Raw genomic sequence first — 18,908 nt, 5'->3', positions numbered from 1 at the left:
AGGAAACAGGGCCAGGCGATGGCAATGGCTACCATAATAATTTCACCTTTGAGGTACTGTGCACTAGCTTACAACCTCAGTCACTCTTTACATAATAGACCCATACTGAAACCAACCCAGTCAATGTAAGTCCATTAGCCACATAAGCCTACTGTTGTCCCACTATTTAAACATAACACGAGTGCATGGACTGGATTTCAACAAGGCCATAATATAGAAGTGAAAAATCAGACGTTGTTTTGCATTGATTTTGACACATTTTGACAAACATTTTCCCTCCACTCCTGTTGACAGATTATGTCTGACTAAGGCTCGGAGGGAGATGAAGCTAAATTAGACAGTCTGGGAGTGGATGTGTGCGTGTGTCATCGTGTCTGTGTCAATCGAATCCCCATCTCTACATGCCCTTAACAAACTATCAGACACCAACACTTGATTCACAAATCCATTCGGGTCTCCATCATTTTTACATTGCCTGCAGGGTTGGGGTCAATTTGAATTAAAGGCAGTCAATTCAGGAAGTGATTTGAATTAAAATAATTTCAATTAAATAGGTTCTACTTTTCAGTTTAAATGAGAAATTGAAAATAAATGCCCTTGTTTCAATTATTCATTTGTAATTTCAGTTTGCCTTCAAATAAATTGACCCCAACCCTGATTGCCTCTGCTTCTCACGTCATATGTGCAGAAGTTTGAATAGCGTTGTCATAAGCTTGTCATATAGCACACTGAACATTTCCCTTGTGATGAAGGAATCATCCTGAGATATGATAAACTATCTAGGAACAAGGTCGATCAATCCCATATAAATATAGAATTACTAGAACGGGTAAAGCCCCTTAGACCATAGCCTTACACTCAATATGGCTGACATGGTAGCTGACATTGTCAATGTAATTCTAGTTCTGTAGCTCAATTGGTAGAGCATGGCGCTTGTAAAGCCAGGGTAGTGGGTTCGATCCCCGGGACCACCCATACGTAAAAATGTATGCACACATGACTGTAAGTCGCTTTGGATAAAAGCGTCTGCTAAATGGCATATTATTTATTATTATTATTTCTGTCACATTTGGAAAAAGACTTAGATTGCTCAACGCCTCAATGGGGAATTCATATAACAACTCAAAGGAAACTAAGTATAACTATGTCCAATTTTCACAGTGAGGTGCATTGTTTAACTGCATTGTAGACTTTGATGCGAGCGTTCCTCACAGATAGGCTGACCTGGAGTAACTCTGTTCCCCAAGGTGGTAGGGGGAATTATTTGTACATACTCTTTTGTCGCTTTTGATAAAGAAATGTGAAACATCCAGGGAAATAAATAAATAAGTTGGAAGTAATGTCATGTTCACAAAGACAAGCCACGGCTTTGATCTTGGAGTGAGCTGGGAGCAGTGAGGAGACAGAGAGAGGGAGAGAGAGAGAAAGAACGAGAGTGAGAAAGAGACAGAGAGAGAGAGTGACAGACAGACAGACAGACAGAGAGAGAGAGAGAGATAGACGGAGAGAGAGGGAGAGACGGAGGGGAGGACCACAGACCCTGGATCTCATTAATAACTCTCCTTTTGTTCTTGTGCCAGAGAGAGCGAAGCGTAGCCTCGCTAATCTTGGCACAACGTTCCCATGCCGTTGTTAATACAACGTTACAGCAACCTCCCAGGGATGTCCTAACACATACAGTATGCACCTCAGCTGAGTTCACACTTAGCAGCACTCCAGCACCACCATGTTGATGGGAGTGAGCGATCCAGGCTACTCTTCCTCCTTAGGGGCTCAGCTGATTGGATCGGAGAGGGGAGAATTAACTTTGATTCACTTGAAGGAGTTGGAACACTTGGAGTGTAGTCTATCAGTATTAGGTATCACAGGAGGTTGGTAGCACCTTAATTGGGGAGGGCAGGCACGTGGTAATGGCTGGAGCGAAATAGGGGGAAAGGTACAGTAAAAACAACATCAAACACATGGTTTCCATGTGTTTGATGCCATTCCATTTGCTCCTTTCCAGCCATTATTATGAGCCGTCCTCCCCTCAGCAGCCTCCACTGTTAGGTATACTCTGTTAATGCAGGATGACTACGTCCACCATTGCGAGCCTTTGAAGTAATCTGATGCTGCATGGAGAAGATGAAGGCAAGGCATTTGACTGACTGGAAGTGCTGCTATCTCCTCCTCTCCCTCTGCATCCCAAATGGCACCCTTTTCCCTATGTAGTGCACTATACAGGGAAAAGGGTGCCATTTGGGACGCAGCACCTGTCGATGATAAAACCTGTCGATGATAAAAAAACTAGTCAAATGTTCTGCTGTTTCATCTTCATAAGCTCGTCCTCATATCTAATCCGTATCTAATTGACAAGGAAAAGCGGCATAATCCACTCTCACGGAGCACTGTAATTATGTGGCCAATACATCACAATAGCATCTTTAGTCTTCCCGGGTGATAAAACACAAATTAATTCCCATCAAGTCTATTCTTGAGCTATTATGCAAAAGCAACATACATTCATCACTCAGTCACACACACACACACATCCTGTCATTGACATTGATTTGATGGTTTGAGGGGACATTGAGGGGGACTTAGGTGGGGTGTTTCAATTGATTTAAATTCCATTAATACCCTTTTTGCTTGGCAGCCACTCTCGGACCCCAGCCTGTGTCTGTTATCACACTGTGGTTTTGATTGGATGGCTTCCTTATCGGTTGGCAGCACACAGGAAGAGACCCGGAGACAGCCAAAGATAGACAGCACTGGCAACACAGTACTGAAACAACAACCTGCAGATCAAACATGATTAGTCAAACCCCACTTTCTTAAAAGGGAAATCTACAGTTCAAACGATAACAAAGTGGGGACCCCGCCAGTGTTTTGGTAAATAGCTCAGAGATGGGGCTGCAGAAACATACTGTAACCACTCTCAAATTCATAGATGGACCTATGGATGCAAGGACTGACCATCCATGAGATAAAAATGATAGTTTGAACCATGTTTTGAAGCTATACAGTTTGTTTACATTTACTTTATTTACAAACATTGGAGTAAAACAAGCTTATATTTTGGGTTCTGATGGGGAATGACAGTTGAACTAATAAGCTCATGAGGCATTTATAAGTTATATTGTGTGTCTGTGTGTATGTGTGTTCTAATAAAACTCAAATATATATTGAAATCTGTAAACTGTTGGTCAAAACACAAGCTCATGGAAGACAAGAGTATAATACCAAACAAATGGGGTTTCATTATTATGTGCCCACTTAGGACAATGATTTCAGATTTCAGAAGACTACGTCTTTTCAGTGTCTAAAATGCATTGCGCTCCGTGGCTGCACTTGCAGTATAATTATTTGTCATAATTGGCAGGATCACACTTGGATGAAGCCATCCATAGGCGGGTACCCTTGCGTGTTGTGTCCCTGCCAATTTTCCGATGGCTACAGCAATATTAGTGTTCTGGTTGCGTGGAAACTAAAAGGCTGCATTGAGCGAGCACTCAAATCAAGGTGCATTGCGCGCCGTTGTTTGGGCGATATGCAACAGAGGACCTCATGGAAGCGACCGAAAATAGTGACCTAATTGCAGTTTGGAGTGGAATGAATAATGATCTATTTTGAAGATTTGAAAGTGGGCGTCTTGAAACTAAAGTGATTCTGTTGTGTGACACACGCCATGCGAAGTAGAGGAAGAACGGTAAAGATGTAAGTAATGCTTCTGCATGTTCTTATTCAAAATGCATGCATTTGATAGACATACATTTACATCTACTTTTAAATACAGCACGCGGTGATATAGGCTATTTATAAGGCTTTTATGATTGTGGAAATAACGGGAAATAACTGCAGCTTGTTTAATACATTCAGGCTCCAAAAATGCTTGTTGAAGAATGGGGCGAACAGAACTTATTACCTACCGTATTTAGCCTGACAAGATAGAAGACTAACTTCAAAAGGCTATCAATTCCCCAGGAGGCATTGGTGTAGCCTACACTCAATAAGAGTTTATTATTGACACGCTTGTTGCTTACAATGAAAATAGTGAATATTACACCAAAGAAAAGGAGTAGGTAAAATATTTGTGTGTGTAAGTAACAATAGTAGATTAATAGCCAAGTAATAGTCTAAACATTATTTGTATTCATTAATTTATTGTATATCTGAATTCCCTTCAAAGTGAACAACTGAATTTAAATAAAAAAAACGTTATTATTAATCCTTTAATTATTGCTTCCATTTGAGTTGATACCACATAGTTAAACATGTAAATTCATTCCTGCAGCTTTAAATTGTCATGTCGATTAATCAAAATTATGTTCTGCTTAAAGGGTCAATCTGCGATTGCTAAATAACATTTTTGACTTTTAAATTAATGATATGTACCCATTGGTTCTTGAGAAATATAATGTATAAATGCCTCATGAGCTTAGTTAAACTGTCTTACCCCATCAGATCCCAAACTATAAGCTTGTTTCACACCATTGTTTGTAAACAATGTAATTGTAAACAAACACTGTATAGCCTCAAAACATGGTTAGAACTATAATGTTGATATTAAGGATGGCCAGTCCTTGCATCCATAGGTCTGTCTATAAATTTGAGACTGGTTATATTTCTCCAGCCCCATCCCTCAGCTCTTTACTAAAACAGTGGCTGGGTGACGCACCTAGTTATTGTTTGAACCGTAGATTGCCCCTTTAATGAAAACGTGTGTTCCTGTTCCTCTAACACATGGCTGGCTAGGCAAGCACCAGTACTAGAATATATTATTCTGGGAATAAATGCATGAGGGCTTTCAATGGAAATCAGGCAGGCAGGCATCAATAATCTGAGTCCCTAATCCGACAGAAATGTGTTCGTAATTGGGGTGGATAGGAACAGAAGAGGGGTGTTGGGAGAACATGGTAATACGGTTAGACTCATATCTAAGTGTCTGCATCTTAACATAACATTTAGATATTTTCCTCAAAGCTGTTTCTGTCTCTGTCTCTGTCTCATCCTCATGACCTGCATAGCCAATTTAGACCTATCATTGGTTGTCTGGACAGAAGGATAATTTAATGAACAATCACAACAAAATAGTACATGAACAGTTTTGACAATCGTTTGCTTTGAGGACTTTGTTGTTCTATTCCTTCAGGATTATAATGGTTTTGCTGAGTTCTGAAGCAAATTTAGGACCTGTCTAAATGATTGCTCTTGCGCACTTGGCGACTGAGATGTAGCCTATTATTCTAATATTGACTGCAGTCAATTAATGAACTGCCAAAACTGACCTTTGGGCACTTGTCTTGAGCACAGTGTAAATTAAAAGCTGGAGAGGTAATTTATAGTTGGGTTGTTGATGTCTTTATAACTTAACCTGATTTATTGATCATTTGATTTAATGAGGTTGTTGTTGCTCTCTTTCTCTCCTCTTGTTGTCCCATAGCTTTATCCCTCACTCACTTTCATCTCTCCATCACCATATCCTTCCCTCCGTCATCCCTCCATCCACCTTTCATTAACAGCTGTCCTCCTCAGCCCATGACATGCTAATATCTCCCGCTTTCCTCGATGCATCTCATTAATCTCTCTTCAGTGGGCCTTCCTCTGTGTTCTTCTCCATTGTCATGTTACCTCCTCTCCTCAAATCTCTCTCTTTTTCTCTCTCTCTCTCTCTCTCTCCTCATGTGTCCAATTTCCTTGGTTCCCCACACCCCCGCCTCCTCAGGGCAGCATGGATCATGATGGGAAAACTACTACAGTGGGGGAAAAAAGTATTTAGTCAGCCACCAATTGTGCAAGTTCTCCCACTTAAAAAGATGAGAGAGGCCTGTAATTTTCATCATAGGTACACGTCAACAATGACAGACAAATTGAGAAAAAAAATCCAGAAAATCACATTGTAGGATTTTTAATTAATTTATTTGCAAATTATGGTGGAAAATAAGTATTTGGTCACAAACAAACAAGCAAGATTTCTGGCTCTCACAGACCTGTAACTTCTTCTTTAAGAGGCTCCTCTGTCCTCCACTCGTTACCTGTATTAATGGCACCTGTTTGAACTTGTTATCAGTATAAAAGACACCTGTCCACAACCTCAAACAGTCACACTCCAAACTCCACTATGGCCAAGACCAAAGAGCTGTCAAAGGACACCAGAAACAAAATTGTAGACCTGCACCAGGCTGGGAAGACTGAATCTGCAATAGGTAAGCAGCTTGGTTTGAAGAAATCAACTGTGGGAGCAATTATTAGGAAATGGAAGACATACAAGACCACTGATAATCTCCCTCGATCTGGGGCTCCACGCAAGATCTCACCCCCGTGGGGTCAAAATGATCACAAGAACGGTGAGCAAAAATCCCAGAACCACACAGGGGGACCTAGTGAATTACCTGCAGAGAGCTGGGACCAAAGTAACAAAGCCTACCACCAGTAACACACTACGCTGCCAGGGACTCAAATCCTGCAGTACGAGACGTGTCCCCCTGCTTAAGCCAGTACATGTCCAGGCCCGTCTGAAGTTTGCTAGAGTGCATTTGGATGATCCAGAAGAGGATTGGGAGAATGTCATATGGTCAGATGAAACCAAAATATAACTTTTTGGTAAAAACTCAACTCGTCGTGTTTGGAGGACAAAGAATGCTGAGTTGCATCCAAAGAACACCATACCTACTGTGAAGCATTGGGGTGGAAACATCATGCTTTGGGGCTGTTTTTTCTGCAAAGGACCAGGACGACTGATCCGGTAAAGGAAAGAATGAATGGGGCCATGTATCGTGAGATTTTGAGTGAAAACCTCCTTCCATCAGCAAGGGCATTGATGATGAAACATGGCTGGGTCTTTCAGCATGACAATGATCCCAAACACACCGCCCGGGCAACGAAGGAGTGGCTTCGTAATGAAGCATTTCAAGGTCCTGGCGTGGCCTATCCAGTCTCCAGATCTCAACCCCATAGAAAATCTTTGGAGGGAGTTGAAAGTCCGTGTTGCCCAGCGACAGCCCCAAAACATCACTGCTCTAGAGGAGATCTGCATGGAGGAATGGGCCAAAATACCAGCAACAGTGTGTGAAAACCTTGTGAAGACTTACAGAAAACGTTTGACCTGTGTCATTGCCAACAAAGGGTATATAACAAAGTATTGAGAAACTTTTGTTATTGACCAAATACTTATTTTCCACCATCATTTGCAAATAAATTCATTAAAAATCCTACAATGTGATTTTCTGGATTTTTTCTCTCATTTTGTCTGTCATAGTTGACGTGTATCTATGATGAAAATTACAGGCCTCTCTCATCTTTTTAAGTGGGAGAACTTGCACAATTGGTGGCTGACTAAATACTTTTTTTCCCCACTGTACTTCTCTTACACAGTAACACTTTAGGCAGCCTTTTCATATCCCTGGGCATTTGGTATTATCTGTAGTCAGTGCTGTTCCACTATATCTTCTTTGTTTGGCTCTAATGAAGAAATGGGGATAATCATCTGAATGTGTCTTTTGGAAGTTCAGGGCTGATAGGGACGGTCTTGATCTTTCAATTGGTCTGGCCTATTGCAATGAGACTTATTAGGATGTGTCCCTTAGACGACGCCCCCGGTCATGTGATACTAAGAGGTACTTAGAGATCGATTTCATTTTTTAATCTCGGTAAGTGGATCTTGCTCTGGTCTCCAGCCATTTTAAAGAACCAGCCGAAGTCAGAGAGTTTAAGTTCAATTGTTTTTACAGGAGAGGATATAGCTGCTAGCACAACATGCAAAGGCTGTTTGGGTTGCCTTTGTTGCCTTTTTTAGCTTTAGCATTTATCTTTACAATGCTGTTGGGTGGCCAAAATACGATTACGTTCCATTGATGTAAAGTGAGTTTTTCCTTAAGAGGATTAGTAATGGGATAGCAGATGGTTGGTGTTCAGGTATTAATGAAGGGTGTTAGGGTAGGAGGACATATTATTTTTTAGAGGCTTACATGCTAAATAAAAAGTGTAAATTACAGGACACATAAACAAGTTGTTACCTCAGTGTTGCTTGCGCTGACCCCGGTTCTGAGTGTGTAAACAGTTTATGGATTAGCCTACTGAACACAGCTGTGGCGTTGAATGACCAAATGGCCAAACGGCTCTGTCAGTGTTGCTAAATACTGTAAACAATTTCATCATAGCACAAAGAGTATACAAAGGTCAAAGATAATTATAGATTCTGGAGTCCTTGCAGGTAGAATGTCAATTTAGAGGTACAGTACAAGCGGTATACCCATTGTGTATAATATAATGTGGCAGGTATTTTACTGAAATATGTCTAAGGATGAAAACATTTAGTTCATATCCCTGTCACTGTGGTGCAAACATGGACTATGTTAATAGAACCAGCAGCTCTACAACCAGCACTTTTTAAAAGAAATGGGATTCACCCTAACCACAGGGTTTCCAGGATTATTTCCAGCAACATCGCAAACTGTTTTAGAGACTGACGGACAGGGTCTGGTAGTGCTCCAGTTCTCCCTGTCAGAATAAGCAACAGAGGACATGGAAAGCATACTCCTGTAGAAATGGCACAATGGTTATTGTGAGTAACCTGATTTATGTTCCTTTAACTACACCTTCTAGTGAGTTTATACAAACTGTCATCTCCTACCGTTGTGATAGATTGGAGACTGTCAGAAAATGTGGTTGTAACGTTAATCATTTGGTTGGTATTCCATTGGTTATCTCGAGGCAGATTGCCCAGTGGCACTTTTAAATGTTAGAGCAATCACAAACAAAACCTTTCTCGTAAATGACCTCATTACTGAGTGCAAAGTTGATTGCATGTTTCTTACATGGCGGTCATTAGACTGTAGTGCCGCTTTTATTGAAGCCTCCCCCTGGACTACAGATTTCATACTCTATCAGAAAAGGGTGGGGGGCCAGCCTCTATTTTTTACTAATGCTCTCAGCTGTAAGGACGTTTCATTAGGTGACTTTGGGTCTTTTGAGCATCATGCTATACTGTTTAAATGTCAGCCACCAGTGCTGGCCATAACCCTGTATATGCCGCCAAAGCACTGCCCCAATTTCTTTACTGATTTATCTGAACTATTGTCTATTGTCCTTTAGAACTATGATAAAATCATTGTGTTGGGCGATTTCAATATTCATGTTGACAAAGAAACTGACTCCAAGGCCATTGAATGTATTAATCTTTTGAGCTCTATGGACTTTTCCAACATGTTGCTGGGCCCACCCATAACCGCGGCCATACTCTCCTGGTTATTAACAAGGTGCTTTCTATTGACATATCCTCTATTGTTGATGTTGATTTATCTGATCACCTCTGTGTATTTTTTACTACCTTGTTGCCCATAGCACAGGGTAATACTGAACGCATTATAAAAAAACGCTATTTTACCTCTGAATTTGCTACAGATTTTGAGTGTATGAACAATACTCCACCACCTATTCTGCCTTCCTCGTGATGATTTAATTGGTAACTTTAATAGAAAACTAAGGGCAACTATTAATGCCATAGCTCCAGTAAAGTTGAAAAAGACCACATCCAAATGGAGAGCCCCTTGGAAGAGTGAAGAAACTAATCAATTAAAGAGAAATTGCAGAAAAGCAGAGCGGAAGTGGAGAAAGTCTAAGTTGCAGGTCCATTATGATATTCTGAGAGAGCAACTTGGCATATACAGTCGTGGTCAAATGTTTTGAGAATGACACAAGTATTGGTCTTCACAAAGTTCGCTGCTTCAGTGTTATGAGATATTTTTGTCAGATGTTACTATGGTATACTGGAGTATAATTACAAGCATTCCATAAGTGTCAAAGGCTTTTATTGACAATTACATTAAGTTTATGCAAAGAGTCAATATTTGCAGTGTTGACCCTTCTTTTTCAAGACCTGGCATGCTGTCAATTAACTTCTGGGCCATATCCTGACTGATGGCAGCCCATTCTTGCATAATCAATGCTTGGAGTTTGTGGATTTTTGTTTGTCCACCCGCCTCTTGAGGATCGACCCCAAGTTCTCAATGGGATTAAGGTCTGGGTAGTTTCCTGGCTATGGACCCAAAATGTCAATGTTTTGTTCCCCGAGCCACTTAGTTATCACTTTTGCCTTATGGCAAGGTGCTCCATCATGCTGGAAAAGGCATTGGTTGTCACCAAACTGTTCTTGGATGGTTGGGAGAAGTTGCTCTCGGAGGATGTGTTGGTACCATTCTTTATTCATGGCTGTGTTCTTAGGCAAAATTGTGAGTGAGCCCACTCCCTTGGCTGAGAAGCAACCCCACACATGAATGGTCTCAGGATGCTTTACTGTTGGCACGACACAGGACTGATGGTAGCGCTCACCGCTCAAGGTGTTTTCCGGATGCCCCAAAGAATCGGAAAGGGGATTCATCAGAGAAAATGACTTTACCCCAGTCCTCAGCAGTCCAATCCCTGTACCTTTTGCAGAATATCAGTCTGTCCCTGATGTTTTTCCTGGAGAGAAGTGGCTTCCTCGCTGCCCTTCTTGACACCAGGCCATCCTCCAAAAGTCTTCGCTTCACTGTGCATGCAGATGCACTCACACCTGCCTGCTGCCATTCCTGAGCAAGCTCTGCACTGGTGGTGCCCCGATCCCGCAGCTGAATCAACTGGCGCTTGCTGGACTTTCTTGGGCGCGCTGACGCCTTCTTCACAACAATTGAACCTCTCTCCTTGAAGTTCTTGATGATCCGATAAATGGTTGATTTAGGTGCAATCTTACTAGCAGCAATATCCTTGCCTGTGAAGCCCTTTTTGTGCAAAGCAATGATGACGGCACATGTTTCCTTGCAGGTAACCATGGTTAACAGAGGAAGAACAATGATTTCAAGCACCACCCTCATTTTAAAGCTTCCAGTCTGTTATTCTAACTCAATCAGCATGACAGAGTGATCTCCAGCCTTGTCCTCGTCAACAATCACATATGTTAACGAGAGAATCCCTAACATAATGGCAGCTGGTCCTTTTGTGGCAGGGCTGAAATGCAATGGAAATGTTTTTTTGGGATTAAGTTCATTTTCATGGCAAAGAGGGACTTTGCAATTAATTGCAATTCATCTGATCACTCTTCATGACATTCTGGAGTATATGCAAATTGCCATCATCAAAACTGAGGCAGCAGACTTTGTGAAAATTAGTATTTGTGTCATTCTCAAAACTTTTGACCACTTTTGACCTTCGGAAAGTATTCAGACCCCTTGACTTTTTCCACATTTTGTTACAGCCTTATTCTAAAATGGATTAAATATAACAATTTCCTCAGCAATCTACACACAATACCCCATAATGACAAAGTGAAGACAGGTTTTTAGAAATGTATGCAAATGTATTAAAAATAAAAACAGAAATACCATATTTACATAAGTATTCAGACCCTTTGCTATGAGACTTGAAATTGAGCTCAGGTGCATCCTGTTTCCATTGATCATCCTTGAGATGTTTCTACAACTTGATTGGAGTCCACCTTTGGTAAATTCAGTTCATTGGACATGATTTGGAAAGGCACACACCTGTCTATGTAAGGTCCCACAGTTGACAGTGCATATCAGAGCAAAAACCAAGCCATGAAGTTGAAGGAATTGTCCGTAGAGCTCCGAGACAGGATTGTGTCGAGGCACAGATCTGGGGAAGGGTACCAAAACATTTCTGCAGCATTGAAGGTCCCCAAGAACACAGTGGCCTCCATCATTCTTAAATGGAAGAAGTTTGAAACCACCAAGACTCTTCCTAGAGCTGGCCGCCCAGCCAAACAGCAATCGGGGGAGAAGGGCCTTGGTCAGGGAGGTGACCAAGAACCCGAAGGTCACTCTGACAGAGCTCCAGAGTTCCTCTGTGGAGATCGGAGAACCTTCCAGAAGGACAACCATCTCTGCAGCACTCCACCAATCAGGCCTTTATGGTAGAGTGGCCAGACGGAAGCCACTCCTCAGTAAAGGCACATGACAGCCCGCTTGGAGTTTGCCAAAAGGCACCTAAAGACTCTCAGACTATGAGAAACAAGATTCTCTGGTCTGATGAAACCAAGATTGAACTCCTTGGCCTGAATGCCAAGTGCCACGTCTGGAGGAAACCTGGCACCATCCCTACGGTGAAGCATGGTGGTGGAAGCATCATGCTGTGGGGATGTTTTTCAGCGGCAGGGACTGGGAGACTAGTCAGGATCGAGGCATAGATGAACGGAGCAAAGTACAGAGAGATCCTTGATGAACACCTGCTCCAGAGCGCTCAGGACCTCAGACTGGGGTGAAGGATTACCTTGCAACAGGACAACGACCCTAAGCAAACAGCCAAGACAATGCAGGAGTGGCTTCGGGACAAGTCTTTGAATGTCCTTGAGTGGCCCAGCCAGAGCCCGGACTTGAACCCGATCGAACATCTCTGGAGAGACCTGAAATTAGCTGGGCAGCAACGCTCCCCCTCCAACATGACAGAGCTTGAGAGGATCTGCAGAGAAGAATGGGAGAAACTCCCCAAATACAGTTGTGCCAAGCTTGTAGCGTCATATCCAAGAAGAAGCAATGCTGTAATCGCTGCCAAAGGTGCTTCAACAAAGTACTGAGTAAAGGGTCTGAATACTTATGTAAATGTGATATTTCCGTTTTTTATTTCTCATAAATTAGCAAAAATGTCTAAACCTGTTTTTCCTTTGTCATTATGGGGTATTGTGTGTAGATTGAGGAGGGCAAAAACACAATTTAATCAATTTTAGAATAAGGCTGTAACATAACAAAATGTGGAAAAAGTCAAAGGGTCTGAATAATTTCCAAAGGCACTGTATACAGTGCAATTAGAAATGCCAGACGGGCTCATTTTTCTAACTTGATCACTATTAATCAGAATAATTAGAGAGTGCTCTTCTCGACCATTGATGGCCTGATAAATCGTACCCCCGCAAACCTATGTAAACTTTCCTCCACATCTAAATGTGATGAGTTTGCGGCATATTTCAGAGATAAGATAACCAACATTAGGCAAGCAAGACCTGATGAGAAGTTTGATGATATGTACCCTAGCCTACCACGCAAAGGGACTATGGATTTATTTTCCCTGGTTGACACAGACATGTGATATTACAACTTAAGCCTTCTACCTGCCTTCTCGATCCTATCCCTACAACGTTCTTCAAAACTGTTTTTAATTGCATATCTGAAGAATTGCAAGCTATTGTTAATCACTCCCTGTTCACATACACTTTCCCCACTGCAATAAAAACTGCTATGGTGAAACCCCTTCTGAGGAAAAGTCATCTAGATTCTTCAGCTCTTAGCAAACTCCAACCTTCCATTCTTAAAGAAAATTCTGGAGAAACTGGTGTTCAAACAGCTAAATAATTTTTTAAGTGCCAGCTGTATTTTAGAAAAATTCCAATCTGGTTTTCGTGCCCACCACAGCACAGAGACAGCCTTAGTTAAAGTGGTGAATGATCTTAGAGCCAACACAGATGCCAAACAGCTCTCTATCCTTGTACTCTTAGAATTAAGTGCTGCATTCGACACTGTTGACCATTATGTCCTCTGGACAGACTGGAGAGGTGGGTTGGTCTCTCCGGTCCAGTTCTAAATTGGTTTAGGACCTATTTAAGCGGTCAAGAGTTTTTTGTCACCCTTGGTGAACATACAGTGAGGGAAAAAAGTATTTGATCCCCTGCTGATTTTGTACGTTTGCCCACTGACAAAGAAATTATCATTCTATAATTTTACTGGTAGGTTTATTTGAACAGTGAGAGACAGAATAACAACAAAAAAATCCAGAAAAACGCATTTTGCATTTTGCATTTTGCATTTGCATTTTAATGAGGGAAATGACTGTATGCACACATGACTGTAAGTCGCTTTGGATAAAAGCGTCTGCTAAATGGCATATTATTATTATTATTATTATTATTATTATTATTAAAAGAACTGTCAATCTCCCTCGGCCTGGGGCTCCATGCAAGATCTCACCTCGTGGAGTTGCAATGATCATGAGAACGATGAGGAATCAGCCCAGAACTACACGCAAGGATCTTGTCAATGATCTCAAGGCAGCTGGGACCATAGTCACCAAGAAAACAATTGGTAACACACTACGCTGTGAAGGACTGAAATCCTGCAGCGCCTGCAAGGTCCCCCTGCTCAAGAAAGCACATATACAGGCCCGTCTGAAGTTTGCCAGTGAACATCTGAATGATTCAGAGGAGAACTGGGTGAAAGTGTTGTGGTCAGATGAGACCAAAATCGAGCTCTTTGTTATCAACTCAACTCGCCGTGTTTGGAGGAGGAGGAATGCTGCCTATGAACCCAAGAACACCATCCCCACGTCAAACATGGAGGTGGAAACATTATGCTTTGGGGGTGTTTTTCTGCTAAGGGGACAGGACGATGGACGGGGCCATGTACCGTCAAATCTTGGGTGAGAACCTCCTTCCCTCAGCCAGGGCATTGACAATGGGTCGTGGATGGGTATTCCAGCATGACAATGACCCAAAACACACAGCCAAGGCAACAAAGGAGTGGCTCAAGAAGAAGCACATTAAGGTCCTGGAGTGGCCTAGCCAGTCTCCAGACCTTAATCCCATAGAAAATCTGTGGAGGGAGCTGAAGGTTCGAGTTGCCAAACATCAGCCTCAAAACCTTAATGACTTGGAGAAGATCTGCAAAGAGGAGTGGGACAAAATCCCTCCTGAGATGTGTGCAAATCTGGTGGCCAACTACAAGAAACGTCTGACCTCTGTGATTGCCAACAAGGGTTTTGCCACCAAGTACTAAGTCATGTTTTGCAGAGGGGTCAAATACTTATTTCCCTCATTAAAATACAAATCAATTTTTTTCTGGATTTTTTTGTTGTTATTCTGTCTCTCACTGTTCAAATAAACCTACCATTACAATTTTAGACTGATCATTGTTTTTGTCAGTGGGCAAACTTATAAAATCAGCAGGGGATCAAATACTTTTTATCCCTCACTGTAGCTCAGAGAAAATAGGTAATATTTTGGGTCCGGTACTGTTCAGTTTATATATGTTACCCAGTGGAGGCTCCTCAGAGGAGGAAGGGAAGGACCATCCTCCTCAGTGAATTTCATATTTTTTTTTTATTGATAAACATTTAAAAAGTTATCATTTTTAGATAAAACTATACTAAATATAATCACATCACCAAATAATTGATTAAAACACACTATTTTGCAAAGAAGGTCTACAGTAACCTCAACAGCACTCTGTAGGGTAGCACCATGGTGTAGCCGGAGGACAGCTAGCTTCCGTCCTCCTTTGGGTACATTGACTTCAATGCAAAACATAGGAGGCTCATGGTTCTCACCCCCTTCCATAGACTTACACAGTAATTCTGACAACTTCCAGAGGACGTCCTCCAACCTATCAGCGCTCTTGCAGCATGAACTGACCACCCAATCAAAGGATCAGATAATTAATCCAGTACTGAAAGTATAAGCTACAGCTAGCTAGCACTGCATTGCATAAAATGTGGTGAGTAGTTGACTCAAAGAGAGGGAAAGACAGTAGTTGAACAGTTTTGAACAAATTAATACACTGTAACATTACTGCATGATTGTAGCAGGTTTACTAACGCTTTAGTTCTATTAGCTATGCTGACTATGACGTTACTTTAGCTAATATGGTGACAACGATGTAGACTGCGTGTAGCGGTTTTTTCACCTGGTCACATACATTTTCGCCTGGTCACATACAGCTGATGTGTTGTGCATTGAAGTCCACAATCGAAGGGAAGAGGTGAGTGGACAAGAGTGCATAGATGCGAGAAGGAATACAACGTGGCTGCTATGAAAGTGAACTGTGTTTACGCGTGATCAGGGGTGTATTCATTCTGCCGATTCTGTTAAAAAACGTTTCTTAAATGGAAGCAAACGGAACAAAACGGGGATAAACATACCTGAATCTGTCCAATAGAAACTCTTGTTTGCAACTGTTGGACTAATGATTACACCCTATTTCAGCTAGATGCAGGCAAGAGTGTGCAAGGCGGTATTGAATGTCACTGTCTGTCACCTCAAATTTGTCTCTCGACCTGTGTCCTCCTACGTTGTAAACTGTCATTCATAGGCTAGGTTGTAGCAACCTCATGATGGGTATATGGAAAATTAAAGTATCATGTAGTAGCCTAAACCTATCGCTGTTACATTGAACTGGGTGAATGGAATATGAATGACAGTCATCCAATATGCTGATACACAACTTTACATTTCTGTGTCACCAGAGGATTTTAGCTCCACGGATAAATTATTAGACTGTATTAGTGATTTAAATACTTGGATTGCTCACAACTTCCTCCAGCTAAATCAAGACAAGGCAGAGGTACTTATTGTTGGAGCCAAAGCACAGAGAGAGAATCTGGCGGCACATTTTAATTCACGTGCAATAAAGATGGGTGTTATTTTAGATTCTTAACTCAATTTCAAATCACACATTAGGAATGTGACCAAAATAGCTTTTTACCACATTGCCAATGTGCGGCCGTTTCTCTCTCAGGCTGATACAGTCAGACTCATCCATGCTTTTATTACAAGCAGGTATGACTACTGTAATGCTCTCCTGGTCAACTGTAAAACATACAGAATGCTGCAGCACGGGTACTGACCAAGACCAGACGGAGAGCACACATTACACCGGTTTTATGGTCTCTGCACTGGCTGCCTGTGAGTTTTAGAATTCATTATTCTATTGGTTTTTAAATCAATCCACGATTGTGCACCCCAATAAATGTCAGACATGCTTTCAAGTTATGTACTGAGTAGGTCCCTCAGCTCCTCTGGCACTGGCCTTTTAACTATCCCAAAGCCTAGGACCAAGAGGCATGGAGAGGGTATTATTATTAGTTATTATGCCCCCAGCCTCTGGAATAGCCTGCCAGAGGACCTGAGGGAAGCTGAAACTGTGGACATATTTAAAAGAGATCTCTTATTTTTTAGCTTTGCTTTTCCTCAGGGTGCTTTTTAAGTTGTTCAGTTTGTGTTATTCTTTTGTTTTTTGTCTTGTGTTTTTTGTGTAGTTAATATTTCAGCTTTTATTTTCATTGTTTTCTTATTCGTTTTTTTCCTGTAAAGCACATTATGTTGCACTCAATGTCTGAAATGTGCTGGATAAATAAAGTTTGATTTGATTTGATGCACTGAAACAGGCCAGCACTGCAGGGATGTCAATTATCATAGTCACACTGACACCAAAGCACTTTTTGCTTGATGGCACTCTTTATACTTACAGCTTTAAGGAAAGCATAAGGATCAAACATGGTTTAGTCAGCCAACTGTGCTGAAGACTGCAATATCCCCTCCGCCTCCTCACCACAGTTACGCTAGTTATCCTGCATCTGTGTTTGAAGTAACACATTATTTTCTTGAGCACATCTGCTATTTATAATAGATGTTTTGCATGGTTGGTGACCAATTGCAACAATTGTACCTCTCCTATCAGTGGGTTGTGTTGTCTCCCTCCACCAATCCTGCTTCCTGTTTCTCCATAGGCTTGACAGCTATTGGGGAGGTTGACACTGGCTCCGCCCCTTCGCCCAGGTTGGTCTTCCGTGGAGCATGCCCATATCCCACCATGCCCCTGCTGGCGAGCGGCTGGCTACTGCGCCACTCGGTGGTCATGTGTCTTCTGCTGCACAGCCTGGTGCTGATGACCTTCTGCTTCCCCCACGCCGCCACCAGCTGCTCCCAGGGCTGCTACTGCTCTGAGAGAGACGGCGGCGGCAAGACGGTGCGCTGCAGCAACCTGCGTCTCACCGAGATCCCCCAGGACCTGCCCAATGACACGCGGCGCATCTACCTGGACTTCAACCTGCTCACCGAGGTCCCCAGCAATGCTTTCCAGGGTCTGCCCCTGCTCAGCGAGCTGGACCTCTCCAACAACAAGCTGGCCAAGCTGGAGCGAGGGGCCTTCAGGGGCCTGGGGCCCTCACTCACCTTCCTGGACCTGTCTTCCAACAAATTGGTCAACTTTAACCCCGAGGCCTTCGAGGGGCTGCGGGCGCGTGCCAACCTGACCAACAACCCATGGCACTGCGACTGCAGCTTGCAAATGGCCATGCCCCACATTGATCTGGAGCCGCTCTCGCTGACGGGCATCGTGTGCGAGACGTCGGATCCGCCCGACGTGGGGGCAGAGGGTGTGGCCTTCCTGCTGGCCCAGGACCTGGACCTGTGCGTGGTGATGAAGAAGACCACGGACGTGGCCATGCTGGTCACCATGTTCGGCTGGTTCACCATGGTTATCTCCTACCTGGTCTACTACGTCCGGCACAACACGGAGGACGCCCGCCGCCACCTGGAGTACCTCAAGTCTCTGCCCACCAAGCCGGGCCTGTCCAAGGCCTCTTCTACCGTCAGCACTGTGGTATAACCCAGGATCAGGAGAACCCAGAGGGGAGTTTAGGCTGGAGGGCTAAGTCTGCCAGAGGAGGTGGTTATTATAGGGCCGTAACCTGGCTGCACCCACACTTCAGGCCATTCAGTGCCAGCCAAGGAGAGTTCTGTGTGGCTGTTAGGTGGGCGGCACTAGGATTCGTGTCCATGTATGCAGGAAGCCAATCCAGACCTGGGCACTGTACGTAACCCATATGAATAATTAAACCAGGAGTGGCCCATTTAAGAGTTTGTGTTGGCTGAGTGAATGGGATTTAAAAGGGATAAAATTGGATTTATCCAGTGGTGCATGAACCTTGATGCACTCTTATCAAAAGGGGGCCTGTGAAGGGTCCTTTGGCCATATCAAACAGCAAACAGAACAACAGGATAGCAACATGCAGCAACACATACTATGAACAACTCTGTCACTCCATATCCTTCCATGTACAATTATTGTTTTCCATACAACATCCATACAGTATACACAGTCTATAAACAGTGAAATGTAGTTCTTTACAATAAAACAATGTATTCCATGGGTTTCTTTTCAAATTATCGTTGG

At 42.7% G+C, this 18,908-nt stretch overlaps 1 protein-coding gene across 2 annotated transcripts; it reads left to right on the top strand.

The window, feature by feature from the left end:
• The first annotated feature begins 3,395 nt into the window (after positions 1-3,395).
• LOC121567856 (leucine-rich repeat-containing protein 3B) lies at positions 3,396-18,901 on the top strand. 2 transcript variants are annotated; one of them, XM_041878190.1, is made up of 2 exons: positions 3,396-3,696; positions 17,461-18,901. In XM_041878190.1, the coding sequence occupies exon 2, from the start codon at positions 17,544-17,546 to the stop codon at positions 18,339-18,341; it is 798 nt and encodes a 265-aa protein (XP_041734124.1). In that variant the 5' UTR covers positions 3,396-3,696; positions 17,461-17,543; the 3' UTR covers positions 18,342-18,901. The 2 variants fall into 2 exon arrangements, with proteins under 2 accessions (XP_041734124.1, XP_041734135.1); XM_041878201.1 differs by lacking the exon at positions 3,396-3,696 and adding an exon at positions 8,260-8,542.
• The last annotated feature ends 7 nt before the right edge of the window (positions 18,902-18,908 follow it).

This window comes from Coregonus clupeaformis, chromosome 1 (genome assembly GCF_020615455.1).
Source record: "Coregonus clupeaformis isolate EN_2021a chromosome 1, ASM2061545v1, whole genome shotgun sequence".
Classification (NCBI taxonomy): Eukaryota; Metazoa; Chordata; class Actinopteri; order Salmoniformes; family Salmonidae; genus Coregonus; species Coregonus clupeaformis.
This window is presented reverse-complemented; position numbering and strand designations above follow the sequence as displayed.